Genomic DNA, 26,622 nt, shown 5'->3' with positions numbered 1-26,622 from the left:
AGCAATTCCCTTTTACATTAATTTTATCCAGATCACTTGAGACAAGACCTTATAAGCCTGGTCAGGCATCGTATTTGGCTTGTCTTGAAGAGGAGCTGAAATAAATTCCTGCTGGGATTTCTCCTCCCCTACTGAAGCTGCTGGTGGTGGTCCTTGGAGCTGTGGATTTTCCCAGCACATGAGAGCCCCAGGGATGCCCAGGTGCAGCAGAATTATTTTTTTTCCCTCCTGAGCAGGACTGGGGGAAGCAGCCCATGATTCCTTGGGTTCTATTTTGCTCCAAGCACAGACACCACATCCCTCCACTGGCCAGTCCTCACCCAGAGTTGTCTCCTGTAGACAGAATTGTGATGAATTAAAGATTATAATTGCTCTGAATCACAGAAAGTGATGCACTCTGAGTGTTCTCTGAGATAGTGGTTGCAAAAATCGTGGGTAAGGCTTGCATGGACTTTTAAGCTCCTCAACCACTCCTTACAATTCCTTGAAGGGAGATTGCAGCCAGGCTGGGGTCTGTCACTTTTCCCAAGTAGGAAATGGTGGAAAAAGAGGAAATGGCCTCAAGATTCACCAGGTGAGGTTTGTATTGGGTACTAGGAACAATTTCTTCTATGAAAGGGTCATCAGTCATGGGAACAGGGTGTCAGGGGAAGTGGCTGAGTCACCATCCCTGGAGATATTTGAAAGATGTGTTGATGTGTCACTCAAGGCACACAGATCAGTGGTGGATTTGGCAGTGCTTGGTTAATGGTTGGATTAAAAGGTTTTTTCCAACCTAGGTGATTCCATGATTCAGTTTCCTTTTTTTTTTTTTTTCTTTTTTCTTTCTTTTTTTCTTTCTCCTTTTTTGCATTGATCCAGAGTGTGACAGATAACACAGGGGTCTAAGCTGCCACCCCTGCACAGCAGATGGGTGTGAGGTGATGTTGCATTCCTGGATTTAAACTTGCTTGATGTTGCATTCCTTAGATTTAAACTCACAGATTTTTGCCCAGAGGAAGCAATTTGTGGTTAAAACTCCACACAAAAGTCACAAAGTTCCTCAAGGTCCCACTCACAGCTGGGGTCTCCCCCTGCAGAGTGTGCAGTGGCACACTTTGCTTTGGCAGAGCAGGTGTTGAAAAGCTCTTTTTTCCATCTGTTGCACCTACCTGGGTGCCCCTGGGGCTTTTCAGGCAAGAGAAAGAAGAATTAAATAGGCAAATATCAGAAATGCCATTGTTTGCTGCTGCTTTGGGAGATGGTTGATGGGCGTTTGAGAGACCTGGTCTGGTAGAAGGTGTCCTTGCCCATGGTGGCAGGAACAGATGATATTTAAGGTCCCTTCCAACCCAAAACATTCTATGATTTCTCTGAATAAAAAAAAATATAACAGCAATAAATATAGCAGGAAACCACTATATGCTAAGCAGGGAGGAGGTTGAACTGGTAGCAGAGGAAGCTGGGTTGTCCTGGGATCCAAGGGAATTTTCCTGGAAAAATAAATGGGGAAAATAAATGGAAACAGTACAAATGTTTTTGTTTTTTTTTTTTGTTTTTTTTTTTTTTTTTTTAAATGTGCAGTTAAGGAAGTAAAGGAAAAACCATTTGCATGTGGGATTCTGTAACACATCCACTGCAAAACCTTCACAGCCTTGAGGACCCACAGTGTAAATAAAAGTAATTTTTTCCCAGCTGTGGCCCTGAACTCTGTTAGTGTCAGGGCATGTATTTAATGCATAACATCATTTAATGCATATCAGAAACCTCCTAATCCTTCTTGGGGAATCATAATATTTAAATATTCACTTGATGTAATCAAAGATGTTTAATTTTTTATCAGACTTCACATCCACTTTACTTCTCAGTCTTGGTTTTTCTTCCTTGGCATGGTAGTACAGAGGCAGTTTTGCTTTGCTTTCTGCTGCTGTTTTTGAGTTGTTCTGCTTGTCTGCTTGAACTGCTGCATCCTCCATGAATAGTTACAACATCTCGGCTTGATGTGTTGAAGCTTGAAATTGGAGTAGTTAAAACAGCCTCCTTGTTACTATTTTCTTTTCTTTTGCAAAATAAAAACAAAATAAAAGCCAGAACTGGAAGCATGCTGTGGCATGAAATAAAAAGTCTAGGGGCAAGAAACTGCAAGCCAGATAGAGTGCAATTTTCTCAGAAAAAAACATTTTTCTTGAATTGCATTTTCAAATAAATTGTTGGGAAATTTTGGACAAAAGTTTAATTTGTGTTTTTGGTTGGGTTTTTTTTAGATTTAATTTGCTTTTTTTTTTAGGTGTGAGGGTGATTGTGGGTGCTGTTAGATAGGTGTGGACTCAGAGGCCTTTGAGGAGGAGTTTATAACCTCACAGTCCTCTTCTATTTATATAATTTTGACTACAATGAATACGTGGAGGCTTAAAAACCAAATTATTTCCATGATTTCAGAGTATGATCCACATGCATTGTCTCTTTCCCATTGGTGAATTGTGGCACAGGGTGAGAAAACTGGTCTCCCACCAATAAATATAAATAAATCTCACCCTCCCAAACTCGCACCTGAATTTTTGGGTAGTTTTTAACTTCATGGAACAACTCTGGACTCTCAGTGTTGCTCTGTGTTTCCTTCTCAGTGAAACTGGCACTTCTCCTGCCTTTTGCAACGTTTGGGATATTTCATCTTGACTCTTGGTGTGACTTTGGCATTTGAAATGACTCCTCAGAGGTGCCTGCTGGAGGCTGTGCAGGAGTGTCCCCATGTGGGAGCACACTGGAGCCTGCAGTCTGGATTATTTGGGGATTTCAAGCAGTGCTGTTCCCAGCTGGGTGATTCCATCTGAGCTCTTGAGGGAGCTCCCAACCCTTGGTTTGGTTGCTTCATGGTTCATCTGAGGCTTTGTTCAGTACCTCAGTGCATGTGGATTCAGGATCACTGGGCCAGGATAAAAATCTGTTGAGGCGAATTTAGTGTTTCTAAGGGTAGAATAAAATAAAGAAGTTAAAAAAACAAAAACAAAAACAAAAACAAAAACAAAAAAAAAACCCAAAAAAACAAACAAACAAACAAACAAAAAAAAAAATCCAAAAACAACCTCACCCATCTAAAATGAGTTCTATCCCAAAATGTGCAGACGAGTTTTCTCTGGAACATGTTAGCACCCTGAAAATCCAAGAAAAAAATCTCCTAAAATGGGGGTAATCACAGTCTGTAAAGACCTAAGAATCTTTTCCTGTGCTGCTCAAAAGAGGAAAAGCCAGTGATTTAATTAGAGCTAGACTTTGTTAGCAACAAGTGAAATTCCTGGAGGACAGGGGAGCCCACGCTAATTTCTGCTCTTCTGCAGCCTCCCCTATAGAACAAAGGAAAGGAGTGTCTGGGACAGCTGATTTAGGAGAAACTGCAGGAAGAGAGGAGTGGGAAAATCTCTAGCAATGAGGCCCTGTGCATTTGGATTAAACAGAATTTAATACCCTGGATTTGTGTCATCCTGACAGGCTGATCCGTGACTTTTATTTACAGCTGTTGCAGGGCTGAACCGTCTCAGGGAGTGTGAGAAACAGTCGAAAATCTCTCTGGATGTGCAACTGCTCCTCCAGCACTGGGAGATGCATCCTCAGCCCTAACCTGAGCAGTGCATCCAGCAGGCTTCTCATTTTGCCCAATTTTCCTCATTTTTGCCTTGTTCCATCGTTGTCTTTCTGCTCTGCCAAGTGCAGGTTGGGTCTGTGGTGCTTTAGCAGCGTAAGGAGATCTGGTGAAGGGATGCAGAGTAGGTCAGAGTTCCAGTCTGCTGACCTGAAGAAATGAATCTCAGCTCCTGTTTGAGTCTGAGATGCTTCACCTCAGAGGAGCAGCTGGGTGACAACAGGGGCTGTTGGACTCTGTTGGGTGGACAAGCCCTGGGGTCCTACAAGTTATAACCGAAGTTTCAGGTAAAGCAGTTTCTGGGAAACCCACAAAAGCTGACGCAGGTGGGAGGCAGAACAAAAAAATCTGCTGGAAAGCTGCTGCCATAAAACTGGTGACAAAGACATTGTTACAAATGAGTGTTTCTCTGGTGAGTGTGATCAATCAAAATTGAAATGCCTGGTTAAAGCTTATTCACGTGGTGTATCCTTACTCTGTGAGATGGACTTAATACAGCCATAATTAATGGTGTTAAGCTGAAGGAAGGTAGATTTAGATTGGATATTGGGAAGAAATTCTTCCCTGTGGGGGTACTGAGGCCCTGGCAGAGGTTGCCCAGAGAAGCTGTTGCTGCCCCATCCCTGGAAGTGTCCAAGGCCGGGTTGGATGGGGCTTGGAGCAACCTGGGCTAGTGGAAAGTGTCCCTGCCCATGGCAGGGGGTTGGAACTGGATGATCCTTTAGATTTCTTCTAACCCAGAGTAGTCTATGATTCTCTAGTGTACCTCAGTCCACCACCACATGACTCCTTCTCTGGGGATGATGAAACTCTGGAGAAGTCGGGGACAGTTTCATGGATTTTGAAGTTGGGAAATGAAGCTAAAAAACCAAACCAAAACAAAAAAATCCCAAACACAAACAAACAAAATAAATCCTAAACAAACAAACAAAACTACAACAAAATGAAAAACAAACAAACATCCCAAAACAACAATAACAAAACAATTAAAGAAAAAACAAAAACAAAAAAAGAAAACCAAAACCCACCCCACCTTCCACCAACCCTGAAACCCCAGAATGTTCAAACCCTCACTTCAGTGTTCTTCTTGTAGGGCAGATCTGAGTACCTTGGCTAAAGTGGGGACCTTGGGAATGAAGCTGTGAGGATTTTTCTGTGCACCAGCAGTAGAAATTCCTGGCGCTGACTCATTTCCCCATGCATTTGAGCTATCAGGGAGGAAGAGGAAGAAGAGAAACTTCTATTGGGGGTTAGGAGAGGAATGTGTGGAGATCCCACTGAGCTCCCACCTCCCTCCTGCCCCAAAAAGCTTTGACCCCATGGAGCAGGTGTCCTCTGTTCACTGCTTTTTCCACAGGCAGGACCTGCTACGGGCCCTCCTGCTCTGAAAAGTGCTGGGTGACCATCACTTGGCATTGTGGTTTCTCATTCAGTCATGGTTCTGATGCTCCCACTTGGTAAACGAGGTGGAATTATTTGTATTCTGGTTGCTGATAATCCCTGCAAATGCCATCTGAATCCATGTGGGCTGTATCCACTGTGTTGCAGCAGCATCTTCACTGTCCTGGTGGTGCTGGATTTGTCTGTCCAGTGCAAGTTCCACAACCAGGCACTGTGTAAAGCTGCATCAGACCACCCTGCCTGGGCTAAATTTCTGCAGCAAGGAGGAATTTACACCCCCTTTCAAAGCACCCTTTCAAAGTGATTGGTGGTGTCCAGTATTAACACTTTTTTTTTTTTTTTCCCTGTTTTTCTCTTTACAGCTACCCAGATTGATCCCAGTGAGCTGCAGGAACTTTTTCAGGAGACTTCAGCCAATGTCTTCCGAATTAACTCCAATGGTGCGTAAAATGAAAGGTTTCCTGGTGTGTTCTGTGCTGTCCTGCTGATGATTCCTGTGCATGGCCACGGCCCCTGGCAGCTCCTCTTGTCAGGGAGCAAATATTAATGCAGCTTTTCTGCTGCTGCATCTCACGAGCAGCAGCACATGTCCAATACACAGCTCCTCATAAGATGTAAAAATATTCCACCATATGTTCCATCCAACAGGCACAGACACATTCCAATCCTTGCTGAGACCACATCCTTTTTCTATTTTTAATTGTGTCATCTGTTACAATAGAGAGCTAGAGCTCAGAAAGGTGGAACAAGCCAGGCTCATTTTCAAATATGTTGCAGCACTGCTGTGTTCAGAGCCTGTCACATGAGCTTGCAAAACCTCTACCTCCCTTAGAAAAACACCAGAATTCTGCTCTTCTTCACTCTGTAGGTTGGGCAGGGGTGCTATTGCTGCCCAGATCTCCCCAGCCCCTAGAGATGCAGAGTCCTCCCTCCTTTGAAACTAGCTCTGGCTCATCAGTTTTGTTGGGTTAGGCTGGAGGAATTTATCTTTCAGACAGATATAAACTAAAATTGTTGAGTGGAAGGTAATGCCATTGTACCCCAGTTCTAAAACACACCAGTGTCAGATGGTGATCTGAAATTATCAATGCTGATTTTACAGTAGACCTTGAAATTGCTTTGGAATCATCTTGACAGCTTCTGTGTCTGTTCTTTCTGTGTCTTGGGTGACAGAGAGGCCTGGCCTAGGTGTAGGGAAAGGATTTTATTTGTGTAATTCTTCCCTACTGTGTCCTAGGGGTGGAGCCCTGGTCGTTTGTAGCAAAGGATTCTTCTTAGAACAGGGATGAGAATTAAAAACTTCTAAAATGTAGTTGTCTCTACTTTTGATGAGTTGTGTATGCTCCATCTGCCAGGAAAATGCAAGCACCAATTTTTCTATGACTACAAGGGATTGGTGACCCTTGCATTGGTGACACACATCCCACGTAAAATAGGGATTATGGTCACTGTAGGAGCTTGAACCTCCCAGCTGTGATACTTGGCTTACAGGTGGGTGAACAACCACACCGTAGCACACAGGAATACCTGCATTAGCACCAATTTTGGCTGCTCCAGCACCAGTAGTTTAAATTTGACAATGCCAGTGATGGGTGGTAGCAGCACTACTGCTTCCAAAGTGAGGGCTCCGACTGAAGTTGTGCAACCTTCTCATGAGTCTGTGTGTGCTGTTCTCGTCCAGCCTGGCCAGATTAGGGCTGACTTGATGTGCCCCTGTGCTTTAATCATAACTCCTTCCACAGTGGAGTTTTATCCTGAGAAAACCGAAAGGTGAATGGCACATCACTTTCGAAATACCACAACCCAATTTCTGGTTTCATTCTTTGTTAGAATTGCCTTAACCCCTTCAATTCGTGTTTGACAACCACTGTTGTTGTTATTTCTCCTTTTGAGATGGTGATGATGTGTTTCCTCTAAAGAGTTGCCTGAACTGAGTGCTCTGTGAAGCAGATAATGCCTGCACTTAAAAATATTTTGCAAAAATGGAGAGGGTGCAAAGAAAAGCCAAAACTGTTTGATGTCTGGAAATCAGAGTTTCAAATCTGTGCCATCCAAATTTCTGTTTGAGACATCCAAGAAGACTCAATCGTGGTGTCGCTCTAGGAAGAAAGACATCAAGTAGATAGCAAGGGGCTCGTTAATCTATTGTTCTCACATAGGAGGAGATCAGGAGATAAGAGGTAAAGCTAGACAAATTCAATCCTTCTGTATGAGGGTAACCAGCCATTAGAACTGCTTATGGAGGGGGCTTGATGGATTTGGCTTTGCCACAAACCTTTAAATCAAGACTCAAATGTCTTTTTTATAAGATACACTTTAGTCCAGCTGCAGTCCCCAGTCTTAATGTGGGAGTGATGGGACAAAATTTTATGGGAGGAAATCAGGTTGGATAATCAGAATTGCTCTCTCTGGCTTTTAAAATCTATGGATCAATGAATCTATAATGCCTTTTAAAGTGCTTTCAGGTTGAAGAAATGACCATAAGATACTCTACTGTTGTTGCTCCATTCACTACCCATATTAATTTTTGTCTGACAAAATCAGTTTCATTCAGTTTATTTTTTTTTTATAGTCTCTCCCCCAAAAAGTGATTGGAGATTTTCAGGTGAAGGCTGCTGAGTGTACTGCTGAGATTTGGCAGAGCTAATTCACTTTAGGTAAAGAACTTTTTAGGGTTAGGAAATGGGGAAGAATGCCCATGATTCCTTTTGTAGCATAAAGTCTCTTGAGGAAACTCAGGAAGCTCTGACTTGGAGCACAGAAAATAAGTCAGTGAAGTTGTTTGTGTAGTACCACACAAGTGGCTGAGCAAGAAACAGGCAGATGCTCACCAGATGATGGGGTTACTCCTCTTGTGCTGGGCATGGTGTGCTGAGCATCCTACAGATTTCATAAATCCTATCACAGCTCCTCTTTCCCTCCTTTTCCTGGCTTGCTGCAGCTCTCTGGGGTTTTTCAGGTTTCCTGTTGTGTTTGGAGACCTAACTGTGCACCCGAAATGTTCTTGTCCCTTTTGGGGTGCTGAAGATCATAGAATCATGGAGTCATACAATCATTAAGGCTGGAAAAGACCTCCAAGATCTCCAAGTCCAAGCTTTGACTGAATGCCACCAAGGCCACTAAACCTTGGGAAGTGCCTTGAACACTCCCAGGAATTGTGACTTCACCCCTTCCTTGGCCAGGCTGTTCCAAGCTGTCAGGAGTTGGCCATGTTATGATTTTGTTGTTTAGATTCTAAAAATTCCAGGTTGTGGCCAATCTCAGCAATACTTTTCATGTCTTGGGGGAATGACTGTTTTTAATGAAACAAGAAGTCAACTTTGTACCAGGATTTTAAAGCACCATTGAATTTTATTGAGTAACACTGCAGAAGTAATAAACACTGTGTGCTTTGTCCCTCTTTGCTGTCCTTATTCTTTTTACAGAAGTCTGAGCCTTTGGGGTGATTTAAATTCTTCTTGGGCACTTCAGGACTTGCTTCCTGACCAAGGGGGATTTTATAGCTCTGAGTTGATTGTGATTATTCTCACCTATAAATGCTTCCTGCTCCCTTTTTCTGCCATGAAAATGGAAATCTTCCTCATTTGTTGAATAAAAATTTTAGCCAGGACAGCTGGTTCTGTTTATTTGCTACTGGATCACTCTGCTGCAAGGTCATGAGCTTATACACTTTTTAATGCCATCTCTTATAAAAGTCTGAAGGGGTAGCGGGAGATTTTTCCTAATTTTTGCATCTGCTTTCTTTCTCTTAATCTTTTGGGGCTGTCCCTGCTGAAAATGGGGAAGGTTCATAGAATCATAGAGTCATAGAATGGTGTGGGTTGGAAGGGGCCTTAAAGGTCATCTTGTTCCAACTCCCTGGCATGGGCAGGGACACCTTCCAATAGACCAGTTTGTCACATAGTGCCTTGACTTTTGCAATTTTCATGTTTTGGGATTTTTTTTTTTTTTTTTTTTTTTTTTTTTAGTTTAGTTGATTTTTCTTATCAGGTCACAAAAAGGAGCTCAAATACTGCCTGAATTTGTCTCATTTATGGCTTTTTTCTTTTTTTTTTATCATCTATACTTTTATCGAGATCCTGCATTTCTTTTCATGTGCAGCTTTTAGCTGCCTCTTAGTGAGTATCTTATAAATAAGTACAATAAATAACACTCCTAAATGGAGTTGCTCTGGTGCATCTTGTCTGGTCAGTGGAGGATGTACTGGAGGAATCAGGCCTGTGCTGGCCAGATGGAGAACCTGAACTCTCTAATGGGTCTCTTGCCTCTCTAATTCCTGCTGCTCACTCATTAATGACTGCCCATAACTGGTTGGTGCCATGTGCAGTCCCATTGCCTTGATCTTAAACGCTGAGCAAAGGATTTTTCCATATCCCACAGGCGTGATAGAGTCTCCATTGCCATCTCAGGATGGTTTCTTATCCCCCACTGATTTAAGGATTGCAATGACACAGGAAACTGGGGGCCAAGCTCTCTGTGTAGTAAATCAGTGCAGCTCCAACATCACCGATGCCTTGTGAATGGACTAGAGCGTGCCTTTTAATAACAAAAAGAACAAGACTTTTAAAATAAGATTCCTGTTTTAAGAATGGCTTCACACATCCCTCCAGCAGAGCTTGATGTTTTGCTCCTCTGGTCAAAAACTACTGCTCACATGACCAGAACTGGGATATTGAGAGAGATTTTCCACATCCAGCAAAGGAGCTGCAGAGATTTTGATAAATTCATTCTTGGTCAAAGCAAGTTAGATTTAGCCCAGAGTAGCTCAGATTTAATTATAGAATAATAGAATGGCTTGGGTTGGAAAGGACCTTAAAGATCACTTGGTTCCAATTCCCCTACCATGGGCAGGGAAACCTTCCACTATCCCAGGTTGCTCCAAGCCCTGTACAGTCTGACTTTAGACACCTCCAGGGATGGGGCAGCCACAGCTTCTCTGTGCAACCTGTGCCAGGGCCTCCCCACCCTCACAGGGAAGAATTTCTTCCTAATATCCAATCTGAACCTGTCCTACATCAGTGTAAATCCTTTCCCTCTTGTCCTATCACTTCATGCCCTTGCCCAGAGTTCCTCTCCAGTTCTCCTGGAGCTCCTTTAGAGCACTGGAAGTTGCTCTAAGTTCTCTCTGGAGGCTTCTCTTCTCCAGGCTGATTAATCCCAGCTGTGCCAGCCTGGCTTCAGAGCAGAGCTGCTCCAGCCCTGTGGTCATCTCCATGGCCACAGGGATTTTCTTCTACAGGGGAACATCCTGCTTGGATGGGGGCCCTAGAGCTGGATGCAGTCCAGGTGGGGTCTCGTGGGAGGAGAGTAGAGGGGGAGAATCACCTCCACTGAGCTTCTGGCCACTCCTCTTTTGATGCAGCCCCGGGTACTTTTGGCTTTCCTGAGATTCAGGAAAGTCATGTTTGAGTTTTAGTCCTGCTGTTTTCGACATAAGAGCCATATCAAATGGTAATCTTTGGTGTCTCCAGAGTGCATATCTTGTCAGTTTGGGACAACTGACATTTATTTAGTTGTCTAAATACTGTCTTTGAATTGGAATATTAGGTAAAATTACTGGATAAAAACTTAATCTCAGGTCACTTTCTCATCTGACGAATGCTTTCCTCACCTCTCACATTCATGTCTCATATTCTTTTCACCATTTTGTAAGTTTTCCAAAATGCTGGGTTTGCCTCAGTGTAAAATGGCTTGAGTGTGAAGTCTTGAACTGTTTTGTTCAGTAGCAAAACTGCTTCCCACTCCAATCTTCTCCAAAGCAGGTGTCAGTAAAACTTTGAATTGTCCTTATTTTTGCAGGTCAGGTTAGAAAGGTTCATGGAGGCTGTAGCTGCTGGTTTTGTTCTGGATTTGCAGGCATGACATTAACTTGTTCTTACAAATTCAGTGTCCACACAAGTCCTGTCTGTACCTTGACTTGCTGTCCATTCTCCAAGGACCACACTCTGCTTTGTCCCAAAGGATTGATGGACCCAAAAGTATTTTTAGTAGATGCAAAATTTTGTATTTGAACTGGACTGCATGTGGATTCCAAGGGAAATTGATTTGTTAGGATTGTGGAGAGGGAAAGAGGGAATTATAGTATTCATGAGATCTCTGCAGGGTCAGTGGTGTCCCTCTACAGTAGCAAATGGTTATTAGTGAAAACTTCCAATTTATTCTTTAGAACACTGTGCTTCCAGCAAAGAAAAATAATTATTAACTCAGTTATATACAATTCCTTGAGGCTTTATCTTACTGAATCTCCAAACTCTGCAGTAAAATCTGTTCTTGAGACCTAGCATTGATGGAAATATATGGTGGTGTTCAAAGTTTTTTTTGCATATTCACGTAGTTCAGGCACATCAGTTACTTTTTATGCTGTTTAGTGACTTTTGGTGTCAAACCAGCAGAGCCCAAAAGAGAAGAGAGGATTTTGTCTGACAGTGGAAATATAATTAAGTGACTTGTTCAAAATTACAGGCCAAGTCCAAGTCTGTAGAGTTATTAAAACAGAGGATTTCTTAAATTTCTGCAGAAATAATTGAGCCATGTTTTTAATCTGTTCTTTTTTCTGTCCTTAAATATTGAAGCGTGACTGATAACGGGCTGCGGGTTTTTACGATTGGAAATGTCCTGAACGAAATCCCACATGTGGATATCAAGAATGTAATTTATTTAACCTGTTCCATTGTGGGAAATCTTGAAGTGCTTTGCTTGCTGGCTGTGCTAAGTCCAGAAGCAGTGACCTGTTCTTCCTTAGAAAGTGAATTGAGACAGTGAAATTCAAGGGTGGAAAAAGACAACAGGACTCCTAGATGTCTGCTTTTATATACACACACACATATATAGATATTTCTTAACTCTTAAATAATTGCAAATGACAAAGCAAACCGTGTTTCTACCTTCCAACTGCTTTTAGGGTATTCTCTTCTCCTGATGGAAAAGCCCAAGAAGTTTTGGAGGGCAAACACAGGATATAATCACATTTCCGTTATTTCTGAGCTGAAAGATAGAAAACATTTTGAGTTTTAGCGTCTTGAACAAGAAGATGGAAGATATCAGAGTAGGCATCAGTGTTCTGCTTCTTAATTATTATTCAGAGCAATAAACTGTTATTATGCAATTTCTTGCCTCTTCACCAGGGGCACCTTTCCAGCTGGAAATGCTCAGTGCACAATTCTGTGTCACCTCAAGGCTGGAAGAGTCAGAGATCTGTGCAAGGTCCATGGAACTGAGTTTTTCCTGACAAGGGGTCATATTCCATCATGTCATGGCATGTTTTACATGGATTCACCATTTATGCTTCCAAAGGACCCAAATTATCATTCTGTGGCTACTGGTAGATGTTGTCCCCTTTCTCTCATTGGTTACTTGTTCAGATACTTAATTGTATTTAAAAAAAAAAAATGAAATTAAAAGACAAACATCTGAACTAAGGTCCAGTATTTTTTTTTCTTCCTCTGAAAAGGTGTGCTGCTTCTTTATCTTTTCTTTCTCTGCTGTTAACAGTGACCTCTCTGGAAAGAAGTCTTCGATCCCTGGGGACCTCGAACGATACTCAAGAGCTGCAGGATGGACTGTGAGTTTGTTTTAAATTGTTGCAGATTTTTCTTTGTCCCAGCCTTTTCATTTTTCCCCCTCATCTATCCTCACCCTTCCTTCCACCCTTTCATTATAGCTGGACACGTTTTTGTCAGGATTACTTCATTTTTTTCCATTCCTTTTGGTGATGAATGGCGGTAGGATGTGTATTGATCGTATAAAGCTTTGCTTGTGCTGGTTTCAGGTGGCAGAGAATAGTGTGGAGATGACACAGAAAAGATGGCCCACGGTGAAAGAGGGCATTCTGTGGTTCTTGGAGGTGTTATTTTTCTGTTGTTTGTTGTTTTTTTTTTTTGTTGTTGTTGGGGCTGGTGGTTATTTATTTTTAAAGTGAAGCTGGAGTAGGAAGCTGTGCTGTTTTTGGCTGGGATGGAGATAATTTTCTTCACAGTAGCCAGTATGAGGCTGTGTTTTAGATTTGCAATGAAAGCAGCGTTGATAATCCAGGGATATTTTAGTTACTGCTGAGCAGCTCTTACACAGAGTCAAGGCCCCACCAGCGAGTCAGGAGTGAATGAGCAGCTGTGGGAGGTTAGCTGCTGGCTGGAGTTAAACCAAAACAGATGTTTCTGTAGCTTTTTCTTGTTCCTTTTCCTTTACCCCCCAGTTCTACTTGGCCAAGGTCCGTGGACCCAAGAGGAAAGAGAAAAGAGACTTGTGACAGAGGCATGTAGTGACAGAACAAGGGGAAATGGCTTCAAACTGAAAGACAGTAGATGTAGATTGGATATTAGGGAAGAAATTCTTCCATGTGAGGGTGGTGAGGCCCTGGCACAGGTTTCCCAGAGAAGCTGTGGCTACCCCATCCCTGAAAGTGTCCAAGGCCAGGTTGGATGGGGCTTGAAGCAACCTGGGATAGTGGAAAGTGTCCATGGCAGGAGAATTGGAACCAAGAGATCTTTAAGGACCCTTCCAACCCAAACTATTCCATGATTCTATGAAAAATTAAAAGAGGGAGAGGATATTTTATGGGAGGAAAACTGTGTTGTGGTGTTGGAAGCTGCATCACAGCATCACGTGGCACAGCGCTGACAAAATGAAACTTGATTTGCAGTTGCAGGAGACACAGTTCATTAAACTCCCTCTTCCAGAGCTGTGTACACACAAACACGCACAGTTAGCTCTCATTGTACGTGTGCTAATTGCAGAATTCAAATGACTTTTCCAAATGTAGCACAATTTATTAAAGGTGCCTCCCTTCAAGTAGCTTGCGGGCAAAAATCAACTGTTTAGGATATGTCTCTGATTTCATGTGTGTGTGACTGCTGTTCCTGCTGAGATTTGGCTGTGAAGAAAGAGGAGAATTTGGGGTTTATTTCTTTATTTACCTGAGGGACTTGACTGACCTTCTCTATGCAATATAAACTCTCAGACCTGTTTGCAATGTCTCTCCTTTTCTCTCCAATCCATTGCTTTCATCAGGGCATCAGATCTGCCCTAATTCACATATACCCTGTTTTCCAAACCAGAGGATTAAAAATAGTAATGGTAATAGTCAGAATATTTGAAAGTAAATTTAGGAGATTGGAGAGGATGTAAGAGTAAAAAGTCAGCCTGTGGAGATCGATGCAATCAGGAAAGATGTTTACATGTACAAAATTATTTGCAGCATAAAGCACCTTAATACCTGCTGGAGATCCTTAACCCAGAAAAGACTCTGTATCATGCAGATATTGTGTTTGCTCTCCTAAACTAATTTTTTTCAAATTTAATTAAAGAATCAATTCCTCGACTCTTCAGAGCACTCCAGAAACATGGCTAGATAATTTTCCTCTTTCCTGAGCAGTTACATAAATAGATGCATAAGGCAATAATTGCACTAATTATTTTTTGATCTCAGAATTACGGTTAATTGTCCAGATAGTTAAGTGCAGGTTTTTAAAATTTTAACTGTGCTTCCCTATCCCTGTCACCAGCCCCAGAATTCCTCCAGCTGTCTCCTGGTTCATCCCCTCTCCCCATGGTCTAATGGCTCTCCCATTTCTCCCATTTGGCTTCTGGTATCTCCATACAGAGCAGTACCAGGGTGCTCTGCTGAGGAGGGCCAACAGCTCCCTTCCCTTCAATCCTCCCTTCCTGTCATCCTGCCCTAGTGTTCTTCCACTGCCCCCCTTTCTCATCGCCAGGCCAACAGCCTCGAGTGCTCTACAAGAACTTCTGCTTGTCTCTCCTGAGAGCTGCACCAGCAAAAAGCAGCGTGCCATGAATCACTAGAGCTGGCAGGGCTGCATAGATCTCTGCTCAGGAGGGTCAGCTCTTCAGGTGAGACCTTTGGGGCAGTGCTTTCTGCTTCCACGGCTGCAAATCATGGCTTAATCTTCCTCCTCTGCCACTTGACCCCTCTCCTTCAGAGGCTGATGCATGTCTCTCCTTGAACACCCTCTAGCTTTGAAGATGGGAGCTGTGAGGGAACATTTGGCAGGTTTATAGCCCTGGCTGTTAGGAAAACCATCATGGTTTTGGGTATCTAAGTAGTAAAATTGCCACAGTTTCTACTTTCTTGTTAAGTGGCTGTCACTCTGCCTAAAATGAGGCTGCCTAAAATTAGGCAGATGAGGGAAGGCAGAGTATTTGGGAATAGGGATTAGTGATGAATTGTTCTGCCACACAGGACATTACTTTGGACTGTAAACTGCAGAAGTGTTTGCTTACCTAGCTGCAGGGTCCTGAAAAAACAGAAAAAAAACCCAAAGTTACCTGCTTCCTTGCCAAATTCAGGGAGACTTTCTGAGCGCAGGACTCACAAAGGCATCAGATGAGAGGAGGATTCTGACTGTCAAATTGGTCTATTCCCTTTTCTGAAATGTTTTCTTTGCTTTTGAGAGCTGAGTCTTTCAGAATAAGGATTGTATCTGTGGCAAGTAAATTTGGGAGAGTTCATCCCACATGGAGTGCCAGCTCTAGTCAGTGAGACAGACTTGGTTGCTGCTGTGAGCAGGGAATATATCAGACCCAAAGTGAATAATCCTGGTCGAAGCTCTTCCCAGAGCCAGCACAAATATTTGTGGGCTGCATGCTTGGAGCTGGATGTGCTGGCAAGTGAAATGTAAATGCCCAAACAAAGCTCTTGGCTGAATGCAACTGACCCTGGATTAATTGGGAAGGGAGTGGGAGCAAAGGGAAAAAAGGTGCAGGGAGCTAGGATGAGGAGCTAAGGCCAGGAGGCAAAGCTGAGGCTTTCTCCAGTGATGCAGGAAAAATCGACTGATTCGTTTTCTCTCTGACCTTTGGTTTAATAATCCAGGCTTCCAAGGCATTTATCTGCCTCCTCAGCTAGAGTGTGTGGGATGAGGGGGTTCTCCAACATTAGGCACTGAAGGTGATGAGTTTTTAATTTAGGGAAATCAAATTAAACACCCAGGTGGAGCACAGTCTCCAAAAGGCAGTGAAAACCAGTCTCCTTTCTTTTGACTGGTGTGTAGCTCTTTGGTCTCCCAAGACCTTCCACAAAGTGGCTGGAAATGAAAGTCTCTGTGAGTTTGTGGGCTCTACGCTGGGCAACTCCTTGAGGGCTCCCCTGACAGGGGGAAACTCTCTTGAAGTAGTTTTTTGTTAGGAAAAGTAGACGCACAGGACTTTTTCGGTCTTTAGGTTCTTGTTTTATTGTTATCTTATCATGACTTCAGTACGCTGTCTGCGCTCAGACTTTGCATGTAGGAAAACAGCACAAAAATGCCTAATAACTTCATGTTGCAAGGACTTTTAAGTCTAATCAAAAACCAAACTACCCAAATAAGAAGTGACACTTATATTGTGTCTCTTTCTAACCCAATAACTGACTCTTAAAGACCCACAATGCGAATTTTTCTGCCCTATTACAAGATATTACCCAAACTCAAGAAGAAGAAGGAAGAAGAAGAAAGAAGAAAGGAACTCGAGACAGCACCCTGTATCCTCTATCTTGTACCTATCTACAAGACAAGTACAAGATATACATATCTACCTATGCTAAAAAATCCTAAAACCTAAATTTCTCACCCATGTGACATACTAAACTACTCTCTACAATCCTTACAATCTACTTCACACTTTTGTGGTCTTTAGTTTACTTTGAAGCTTTGGAGGCCTTCTCCATGTATGAGGGTCAAAGTCAGAGTTTTCTTGGGACTCAGAGCAGCCCAGGGCAGACAGGGGGATATTCCCCTTGCCCTGGGTTCCTACAGCCTCCCTCTAACCTGGACAGTGCTCTCTGAGAGGTGTGTTAGAAGAAAAAAAAATTTAAAGTCTTTCATTTTCACACTACCTGACCCTGTCTTATTGTGATCTCAAGAAAATGACAGTGGCCATGCAGGCTGCAAGAGGAATTTGCTGGCCACCTGGAAGCCATGAAACTGAGCTTAAAGTGGTAATGAGAGGTCCTTGATGTCCTTTTGTTGGAGGCTGGGTGGCTACAGAAGTGCTCCAGGCTTTCCAAACCAGGCTTCCGCACTGCTCACCTCAGGGAGGAGTTTGGACATTTGATCTTGTGTCATTGCAAGGTCAAGAGGAATGAGAACATTGAGTCACAATCACAGTTTTTCACCATTTTCAGGTGTGTCTGGGATGTGGCCCATGAGTCTTCACTCTGTGAAGGATTTTGGCATCCTTCACTAGTCACTTGCAGAAGAATTTGCCTGTTTAAGGACGAGTTATAAGAAGGATATTTTTGGGGCTTTTAGCACTGATGAGATTTGCTAAAAAAAAAAAAAAAAGTGTTAATTTCTCCTGATTTGAGGAAAAAAAAAAAAAAGGACTTCTAGCTTTCACCTCACTTTTCCCACTGGCATTAAGTTTTTTTTTAAAGTGCACATTATAGAAATACATAGGATTTTTTTTTTCTTGCACCTCAGGGAGGGCTCAGCTCTACATCTGTACAGTGTGAGAGAACAAAGCTACTTTTCTGACTGAACTGATACAAAATCTTGGTTAGGATGGTGCATGGCAGAGAATTCCTATGGCCACAGAAGGAGTTTCAAAGCATTTCCCAAGTGGGGAAGCTGAGTTTGTGATCTCAGCTGCTTCAGGGTGAGACAACTCAACAGTCCTGGAAGAGGCTGAAAGTGCAGCTTTTGTGTGGCTGCTCTTACCTGTTTTTTGGTCAAATATTAGCTTCACAGAGCACCACTTTACCTTGGGCATGCACATATAGATTGCTATATTCTTTACTGGGATTGAAGGGAATTCCATCTTCCTCACCCTTCCCCAGGAAATTTGCATCATTGCCAGCAGATTTTTTCAGGAGCAGTAAAATCAGTTAATCAGTTTATTCTGCCACCCTAAAATTGATGGAAGCCTAGAGTGAAGTATTGTCAGTTTGGGGAGATTTTGGGAAGAGGGACATCTCTGTCCAAGACTGAAGCCACAAGCTCTTTAGGGGTCTCAGGCTCAGTCTGAGGTGCTTTGCTGGATTTGTAGAAACATTTTTGACACATTTGTTGACATTCAGGATAGAATCATTAAGTTTGTGACAGACTGGACTCATCTGTGAGTCTTGCTTGGCACAGGTTGTTACACCCTCTTATGGATAAGAACCTAAAGGTGGTTGCCTACATTTTCTTGGTCTCTGGACTCTGTCAAGCTTCAGCTCATCCTGGCAAGGTCAGAGAATCATGGAATGGTTTGGGTTGGAAGGGACCTTGAAGACTGTGTAGTTCCCTTTCATGGGCAGAGACACCTTCCACTAGATCAGGTTGCTCAAAGTCTTATCCAGGCCTTGAACACTTCCAGGGATGGGGCAGCCACAGCTTCTCTGGGAAACTTGTGCCAGGGTCTCAGCACCTTCACAGCCAAGGATTTCTTCCCAATGTCCAATTTAAACTTGCCCTTCTCACTTCAAAGTTATTCTCCCTTGTCGTGCCACTCCATCCCTTTTCCCAAGTCCCTCTCCAGCTCTCCTGGGGCCCCTTTAGGCTTAGGAAGGGGCTCTGAAGTCTCCCTGGAGCCTTCTTTTCTCCAGGTGAACACCCCCAGCTCTCCCAGACTGGGTCCAGACCAGAGGAGCACCAACCCTCCAAAAAGAGCACCAACCAAAAAGAGCATCTTTTTGGTCTTCTCTGGGCTCACTCCAACAGCCCCACATCCTTCCGATGTTGGTGACCCCAGAGCTGGACACAGCACTGCAGATGGGGTCTCATGAGGTCATAGCAGAGGGGAAGAACCCTCTCCCTTGACCTTCTGGCCACACTTTCTTATGATGCAGCCCAGGATGTGATTGGTGACTCTTGGAGCTGTTGGGGTGCCCCAGGGTGTCTGAGACAGGTTGGCAATTTTGGCACAAGACTTGCGGAAGTTCTTTCACTTCTGAAATTGCAGCATTAGGTGTGGTGGCACACTGGGACATCTCAAGTGACACTCTGTGGCCCCCTGATTCACATGAGGGAACTGGCACTGGTGATTCACCTTCAGGGTGAATGATTGAGGTGACTCAGTTTGTTCCCACCTAACTCATATTACACTAAGAAACGTAATAACTCTTTTGGGGGGAGCTGTGGGGTCATTTGTACCTTAGCTGGACCAAAGTGACCTTTGGACATTCCCCTGTTCCTCTGAGTACTCCAGGGAGGTTGGATAGTTCTCCTCATGGCTTGAAGCCTCACCAACCTGCTGCAGAGGTGGATGGATCCATGCCCCTCAGCTTTTCTTAATTGACAGGGAACAGTAAAGGCTTTTTTCCCTCAGTTAGTTTTATCATTTACGTGTATTGTTTCCTTCTTCTTTTCTTGTTTCACCATTATGATTGATAAGTTGGAGGTATAGCTTTTTTTTTTTTTTTAAAGCATCTGCTAAAAGGATTTTGATTCCTCTGGAATGCAGATCCATTTAGAGCAGAATGATGTTTTAAAGTCATAATTTACGGAAAGAAGATTTGTTAAAGTAAATCAGACAGAAGCTTTTAAGTGTCAGCATGTTTAATTAAGGGTAGAATTTAATAATGTTTTATATGGTTTTGTTATACTGCTTGTAGAAGCTTAAAAAAATATATTTCCATAAATATTTTGAAATGTCGTTTTGATTCTGTTAATATGTTAAACCCTTCAAAGTAATACCTTCCCTGTTCAACTCAAAGCAGTCGGATTAACTTTATCTATCCCCCATTTATCGCTACTGGCATCAATTTCTGACAGGAAAAACCTTCTAGGTTTTGGCAGTAAAAATGGGTTGCCAGATTGCAACATTTGCATTTAACTGTATAATACACTTGCTGCCTTAATAACTGTATTTATGTGACAGATCTCACCCTTAAGAATCCCAGAGCTCCAGATATGTGACATCCCTGTGATAAATTACAAAAGCTGGTGATGAACTGCAGAATCCTCCAATGATGATAAATTCATACACTTTTGAACTGCCTGCCCTGCTTAGAGAGGTCCTTGGAGTATCCCTTCACATGCTCGGGCAGTTTCTAATGGCCACTACAAATCAATCTGTCAGCAAAGTTTTTCTTTTCAGTGTTTTTCTCCCAAAATTGTCCTTGCCAGAGTTCTGCGGTGGCCAGAAACCTTGGTCAAAGCAAAAGTGTCTTCCCACATCAGGATGGGTTGGAGATGTAGGCTGGGAATTGCAGACCCTTTTGTAATGGAGAAATGATTTTTTATGGCAAGAGATGGATTCTCCAGGAGATGACAAGGAATGGTGGCATCTGGGGGATAACCAATAATCTCTTGAAGGTCTCTTACTGCTGCTGCTGCTGGTTTTTAGTACTTTTTTAGTTCTTTCAGGTCTCAGCTTATGGTTTCTATTCTCTCCTCAGCGCAGTGGTGGGTGAGAGAATCACAGAAAATCACAGCCTGAGGGAGGCTGGAAGGCACCACAGGGGGTTGTGTTGATCTTCCTCACGTTCAGGTGGAACTTCCTGGGATCAGTTCCTGCCTGTTCCTCTTGTCCCATTGCTGGGCCCCCCAGAGCAGAGCCTGGCCCATCCTCTGACACCTCAGTGCAGATACCACAGAAGCTGAGGATGTCCCTTTTCCAATTGCCTTTTCCTGAGGCTGAGCAAACCCAGCTCCCTCAGCCTTTCCTTGCAAGAGAGATGCTCCTCCACTGACTCACTCCAGGAGCTCCATGTCCCTCCTGTCCTGAGGAGCCCAGAACTGGACAGAGCACTCCAGATGTGCCTCACAGGGCTGAGCAGAGGGGCAGGATCACCTCCCTCCACCTGCTGGCTATGTTCTTCCCAATGCACCCCAGGATCCCATTGGCCTTCTTGGCCACAGAGGCATTGCTGGTTCATGGACAGCTTCTTGTCCACCAGGACACCCTGGTTTTCCTTCTCAGAGCTCTGCAGAGTCAAGGGAAGAACAGCACATTCACTGCTGGTGAAAACTGCGTTGATTTGGAGCCCAAGCCTTCCCACATATCCTTGTTCCCATCTCCAGTTTGCAGATTTGCCTACTGGCTTTAGGTCCAGCTGGTTGAACACCAGGGCTGTAAGGTCTCCAAGGGAGATGAGGAGCAGGAGAAGTTACCACTGTGTGAGCCCACGTCCTTGCACACCTGCTCCAAGGATCTGCAGCAGTGTCCTGTGGTCTTTATGCCATTTGGAGCACAGATCTGGGTAAACAATGAGATGATTTTTTGTCTTCTGCCCGTGACTAGTTACTGGAAAAATAATCCTTCTCCTCACCCCATTCCCCACTTTGATGCCCCAGGTAAAAAAAATGTTTGCTCCTGTGGCATCCCACCCTTAAGGGGAAGGGAACACCCGAGATTTGTGGATACTTGTGGTCAAAAGGAATGGCAAAAGTCAGAGGACCCACCCAAGCTCACAAAGACTCATTAGTAAATTGCACATTTAGCATGGAAATCAGTATAAATTAGTCCCTGAGACCCTGTCTAAGCAAGAGGCAGTGGGTTTTGGATAAGGGGAAAGGGTGAAAAGGAAAAGAGACGAATTAAACATAGGGAGAAGAAGAAAGACAGATCACCAATCCTGGCTCCAGCGTTGATCCAGCTGATGGGATGTCCAGGATCCTGGGGCGTGTCTGTGCTCAGGCTTCACGGGGTTACCTTTTATAGATAAGTTTTCCCTGCTATTTTCTCTCTTTCCATGTAGATCCCTTCTCATGCACAGCCTGTCCTTCTAGACCTGTCAGAGCCTTCAGGGGTCTTGGATGGCCTTGATCCCCTCCAGAATCTGTCCTCCATTCCCAACCCGATTCCTGTGCCTACACTGTGCTGAGTTGTGCTGATCTCCAGGAGCCAGAACAGGGATATTTTTCCCAGAAGAGCGCTGCCCTACCTCTGCATGGCCCCTTCGGCAGCCACATCCTTTTCTTTCTCACAGCATATTATTGCCAACAATCCTTGCTTGGCTCCACGACCATCCAGCTATCAATTTCTGAGACATTCACCTTATCCCCATTATCCCCCTTGTCTTCTGTGCTCCTCTGTTTTGCATTTTGGAAGCCAACTGCATCCCCCAGTGAGTTCTCTATTTGTAGCATGAAAATTTTACTTTACCAGAAGTGTGGCTGGATACTGCAACGTGTAAAAATATTGTCATGTTTGGGGTTTTTTCATAAATTTATTCTTAGATGTTTATCTGGGAAATGCTGATTTCACACTGATGTTGTTTTTTTTTTTTTTTTTTTTTTTTTTTGTTTTGTGGGTGACAGAAGTGGGAAGAAATAAATAGAATAAAATGTTCCTTCTCTTTTCATCTCTTGGGCCACCACGATAGTTTTGCTAATTTTTCAAAAGCCTTTCTGAGATTAATCATTAAAAAGTATGCAAATTTTCCTTCTTAATATTACTAAAATAGTAGCTTTTTAATTTGGGGTTTACATCTTTTGACATTTTCATGTATTAGCAATGAAACGTGGGATATGATTAGGTTAAAAATTTGTTTCAAGGAACAGAGAAAAAAATCATCCTCCCTCACCTTGAAAAACAAACCAGCTTCAGATATTTTGCCTCTCTCCTCCCACAGAGTTATAGAAAGTGCAAGACAAGATCACATTCTGTTAGCATAGCCTGCAGAGGGCAAATAATTTTATATTTGGGTTGAAATATCCACAGGCAGGAAGTTTATCTAATGACTTGAGATCCTGAGTGGAGCCTCTTCCCTCTGGTTAAGCACAAGTTTTGTAAATTTTTTAAGGCCAAAAAAAAATACCTCTTGGAGGGGGGATAGGACAACTGCCTGTTTATGGTGGGTTTAATGCCATCAGTTCCAAATTCAGCCACACAGTTCATGTAGATTGGCTGGAGGGACCTGTGGGATGAACTTTGTTTAGGGATTCCCGTGAGGAGTGAGCAGTTGTCAGGGCTGAGCATTTCCAGAGGCTCCTCCAGGGCCCTGGCACAGCAACCCAGACATGCTAAAGATTGCTGGAATCCTTGTGTTGGCTTTGTGTAATAATGATTGCTGGAATCCTTGTGTTGGCTTTGTGTAAGGTCTGGTTTGTCCTTTGAGCCTGGTGCTGCCCGTAGAGCCGGGAGCAATGGGAGAGCGGCGTTTGTTGTGACCTGTGGCTGAGCAATCCCACATCTCTGCAGGATGTCTTTTGGAGCAATAGGCATCCTCTGGAATGCTGTGCTTGAGTGGAGAAGAGAGAAAGAGAGAGTGAGAAATAGAAAGAGAAAGAAAGAGAGAAAGAGAGAGAAATAGAGAAAGAAATAGAGAAAGAAATAGAGAAAGAAAGAGAGAAAGAGAGAAAGAGAGAAAGAAAGAGAGAAAGAGAGAAAGAAAGAGAGAAAGAAAGAGAGAAAGAAAGAGAGAAAGAAAGAAAGAGAGAAAGAAAGAAAGAGAGAAAGAAAGAAAGAGAGAAAGAAAGAAAGAGAGAAAGAAAGAAAGAAGAAAGAAAGAAAGAAAGAAAGAAAGAAAGAAGAAAGAAAGAAAGAAAGAAAGAAAGAAGAAAGAAAGAAAGAAAGAAAGAAAGAAAGAAAGAAAGAAAGAAAGAAAGAAAGAAAGAAAGAAAGAAGAAAGAAAGAAAGAAAGAAAGAAAGAAAGAAAGAAAGAAAGAAAGAAGGAAAGAAAGAAAGAAAGAAGAAAGAAAGAAAGAAAGAAAGAAAGAAAGAAAGAAAGAAAGAAGGAAAGAAAGAAAGAAAGAAAGGAAAGGAAAGGAAAGAAAGGAAAGGAAGGAAAGGAAAGAAAGGAAGGAAAGAAAGGAAAGGAAGGAAAGGAAAGGAAAGGAAGGAAAGGAAGGAAAGGAAGGAAAGGAAGGAAAGGAAGGAAAGGAAGGAAAGGAAGGAAAGGAAGGAAAGGAAGGAAAGGAAGGAAAGGAAGGAAGGAAGGAAAGGAAGGAAAGGAAGGAAAGGAAGGAAAGGAAGGAAGGAAAGGAAGGAAAGGAAGGAAGGAAGGAAGGAAGGAAGGAAGGAAGGAAGGAAGGAAGGAAGGAAGGAAGGAAGGAAGGAAGGAAGGAAGGAAGGAAGGAAGGAAGGAAGGAAGGAAGGAAGGAAGGAAGGAAGGAAGGAAGGAAGGAAGGAAGGAAGGAAGGAAGGAAGGAAGGAAGAAGGAAGGAAGGAAGGAAGAAGGAAGGAAGGAAGGAAGGAAGGAAGGAAGAAGGAAGGAAGGAAGGAAGAAGGAAGGAAGGAAGGAAGGAAGGAAGGAAGGAAGGAAGGAAAGGAAGGAAGGAAAGGAAAGGAAGGAAAGGAAAGGAAGGAAAGGAAAGGAAGGAAAGGAAAGGAAGGAAAGGAAAGGAAAGAAAGGAAAGGAAAGGAAGGAAGGAAGGAAGGAAGGAAGGAAGGAAGAAGGAAGGAAGGAAGGAAGGAAGAAGGAAGGAAGGAAGGAAGGAAGGAAAGGAAGGAAGGAAGGAAGGAAGGAAGGAAGGAAGGAAGGAAGGAAGGAAGGAAGGAAGGAAGGAAGGAAGGAAGGAAGGAAGGAAGGAAGGAAGGAAGGAAGGAAGGAAGGAAGGAAGGAAGGAAGGAAGGAAGGAAGGAAGGAAGGAAGGAAGGAAGGAAGGAAGGAAGGAAGGAAGGAAGGAAGGAAGGAAGGAAGGAAGGAAGGAAGGAAGGAAGGAAGGAAGGAAGGAAGGAAGGAAGGAAGGAAGGAAGGAAGGAAGGAAGGAAGGAAGGAAGGAAGGAAGGAAGGAAGGAAGGAAGGAAGGAAGGAAGGAAGGAAGGAAGGAAGGAAGGAAGGAAGGAAGGAAGGAAGGAAGGAAGGAAGGAAGGAAGGAAGGAAGGAAGGAAGGAAGGAAGGAAGGAAGGAAGGAAGGAAGGAAGGAAGGAAGGAAGGAAGGAAGGAAGGAAGGAAGGAAGGAAGGAAGGAAGGAAGGAAGGAAGGAAGGAAGGAAGGAAGGAAGGAAGGAAGGAAGGAAGGAAGGAAGGAAGGAAGGAAGGAAGGAAGGAAGGAAGGAAGGAAGGAAGGAAGGAAGGAAGGAAGGAAGGAAGGAAGGAAGGAAGGAAGGAAGGAAGGAAGGAAGGAAGGAAGGAAGGAAGGAAGGAAGGAAGGAAGGAAGGAAGGAAGGAAGGAAGGAAGGAAGGAAGGAAGGAAGGAAGGAAGGAAGGAAGGAAGGAAGGAAGGAAGGAAGGAAGGAAGGAAGGAAGGAAGGAAGGAAGGAAGGAAGGAAGGAAGGAAGGAAGGAAGGAAGGAAGGAAGGAAGGAAGGAAGGAAGGAAGGAAGGAAGGAAGGAAGGAAGGAAGGAAGGAAGGAAGGAAGGAAGGAAGGAAGGAAGGAAGGAAGGAAGACAATAGTAAATAACACTTCCAAGTTCAGCACTACTGTGAGGTCAGAGGGAAATCATAGAGCCGTAAAATGGCTTGGGTGGGAAGGGACCTTAAAGATCATCCAGTTCCAACCCTCTGCCCTGGGCAGGGACACCTTGCACTAGAGCTAGAAACTCGTTGGGGATTTTGGTTTAAACCCCTTTTCCTGCGTTGTTTGAAGGGAAACTGGGTAAGGCAGATAAGGATGGTCTTTGTGGAAAAGTCTTGGAGAAATAAAAGTGGATAATGCCAGGTGAAAACAGAAAAAAAGAAGAAAATAGAAAAGGGGAATGAAAAGAGGAAAGGAAAGGAAAGGAAAGGAAAGGAAAGGAAAGGAAAGGAAAGGAAAGGAAAGGAAAGGAAAGGGGAAAGGAAAGGAAAGGAAAGGAAAGGAAAGGAAAGGAAAGGAAAGGAAAGGAAAGGAAAGGAAAGGAAAGGAAAGGAAAGGAAAGGAAAGGAAAGGAAAGGAAAGGAAAGGAAAGGAAAGGAAAGGAAAGGAAAGGAAAGGAAAGGAAAGGAAAGGAAAGGAAAGGAAAGGAAAGGAAAGGAAAGGATTTTATTTTAATGCAACATTGACTGGTTGCTACTAATGTCACAACTTTTTGCCATATAGCATATGAATTAACAGATTTACTCCAGAAAATAATTGTGATCAGCCATGGGTCCACAGCATCTTCTTGAATAACAAAGCTGAAGGTCAAGTGTTCAACAAGAAGATGTGTTTTATTTTGAAATAATTGAAACCTGGAGGGGATTATATGTGTTTACCAGGATATTTTATATTGCTGTCTGCTCATATTCTTTGTTCACAAAACACAGATGCAGTTTGTACATGGAGACTTTCCCTGCTCGGATCCTGTGATCTTCATGCATTCAGTCTTGCAGAATAATGAACAAGTAATGTCATGCTTCTTTCCTAGATTGCAGTGTCACAAAATGGGAATTTAAATTCTAGATAGAAGATAATGAATAGAAAAAAAAAAAAAAAAGAAAAAATCCTACTTCCCCAGTGTACATCCTTAGGGATTAAACTAGCTGAGGGGGAATTTTCAACCTCCTTTTGAAGTTATTTTTTTTTAGTACTGATACAGTAAATAATTACAGAAGGTTTAAACTGCACACTTGAATCCCTGCTCTTTGCAGCAGTAAACAGTTCCATGAAGTTTGAGTGGTTTTGAGTTTTGAGGGCCACGAGTGCTCTGCCACTTGGTCCCATGGCAACAATGATGCTATGAAAGGTGCAGACAAAGCAACCTTGTTACAGCATTCAAGAGTGTTTTGTTTCAGCAGCATTTCTCCTTTTCTTTCCTTTAAGCTGCAGGAAATGTTAACCCTGTGTGCCAAAGTTTTGTCTAACACCCTTTTGGAGGGTGTTGTAAATTATAATATACCTCCTT

General features: G+C 43.1%; 1 protein-coding gene across 16 annotated transcripts in view; it reads left to right on the top strand.

The window, feature by feature from the left end:
• TSNARE1 (t-SNARE domain containing 1) overlaps positions 1-26,622 on the top strand; it is a 456,023-nt gene that overhangs the window by 145,984 nt on the left and 283,417 nt on the right. For all 16 annotated transcript variants that reach the window (XR_008430352.1, XM_053939861.1, XM_053939852.1 and 13 more), the window contains 2 exons: positions 5,380-5,457; positions 12,509-12,578. Coding sequence is in view for 15 of the 16 variants with exons in the window: in XM_053939861.1 (XP_053795836.1) it covers positions 5,380-5,457; positions 12,509-12,578 (148 nt within the window). In the remaining variant the exon portion in view is untranslated. The remainder of the gene's footprint in view (positions 1-5,379; positions 5,458-12,508; positions 12,579-26,622) is intronic.

This window comes from Vidua chalybeata, chromosome 1 (genome assembly GCF_026979565.1).
Source record: "Vidua chalybeata isolate OUT-0048 chromosome 1, bVidCha1 merged haplotype, whole genome shotgun sequence".
Classification (NCBI taxonomy): Eukaryota; Metazoa; Chordata; class Aves; order Passeriformes; family Viduidae; genus Vidua; species Vidua chalybeata.
Note: the sequence above shows the minus strand (reverse complement) of the source record. Positions and strands in the feature narration are given on the sequence as shown.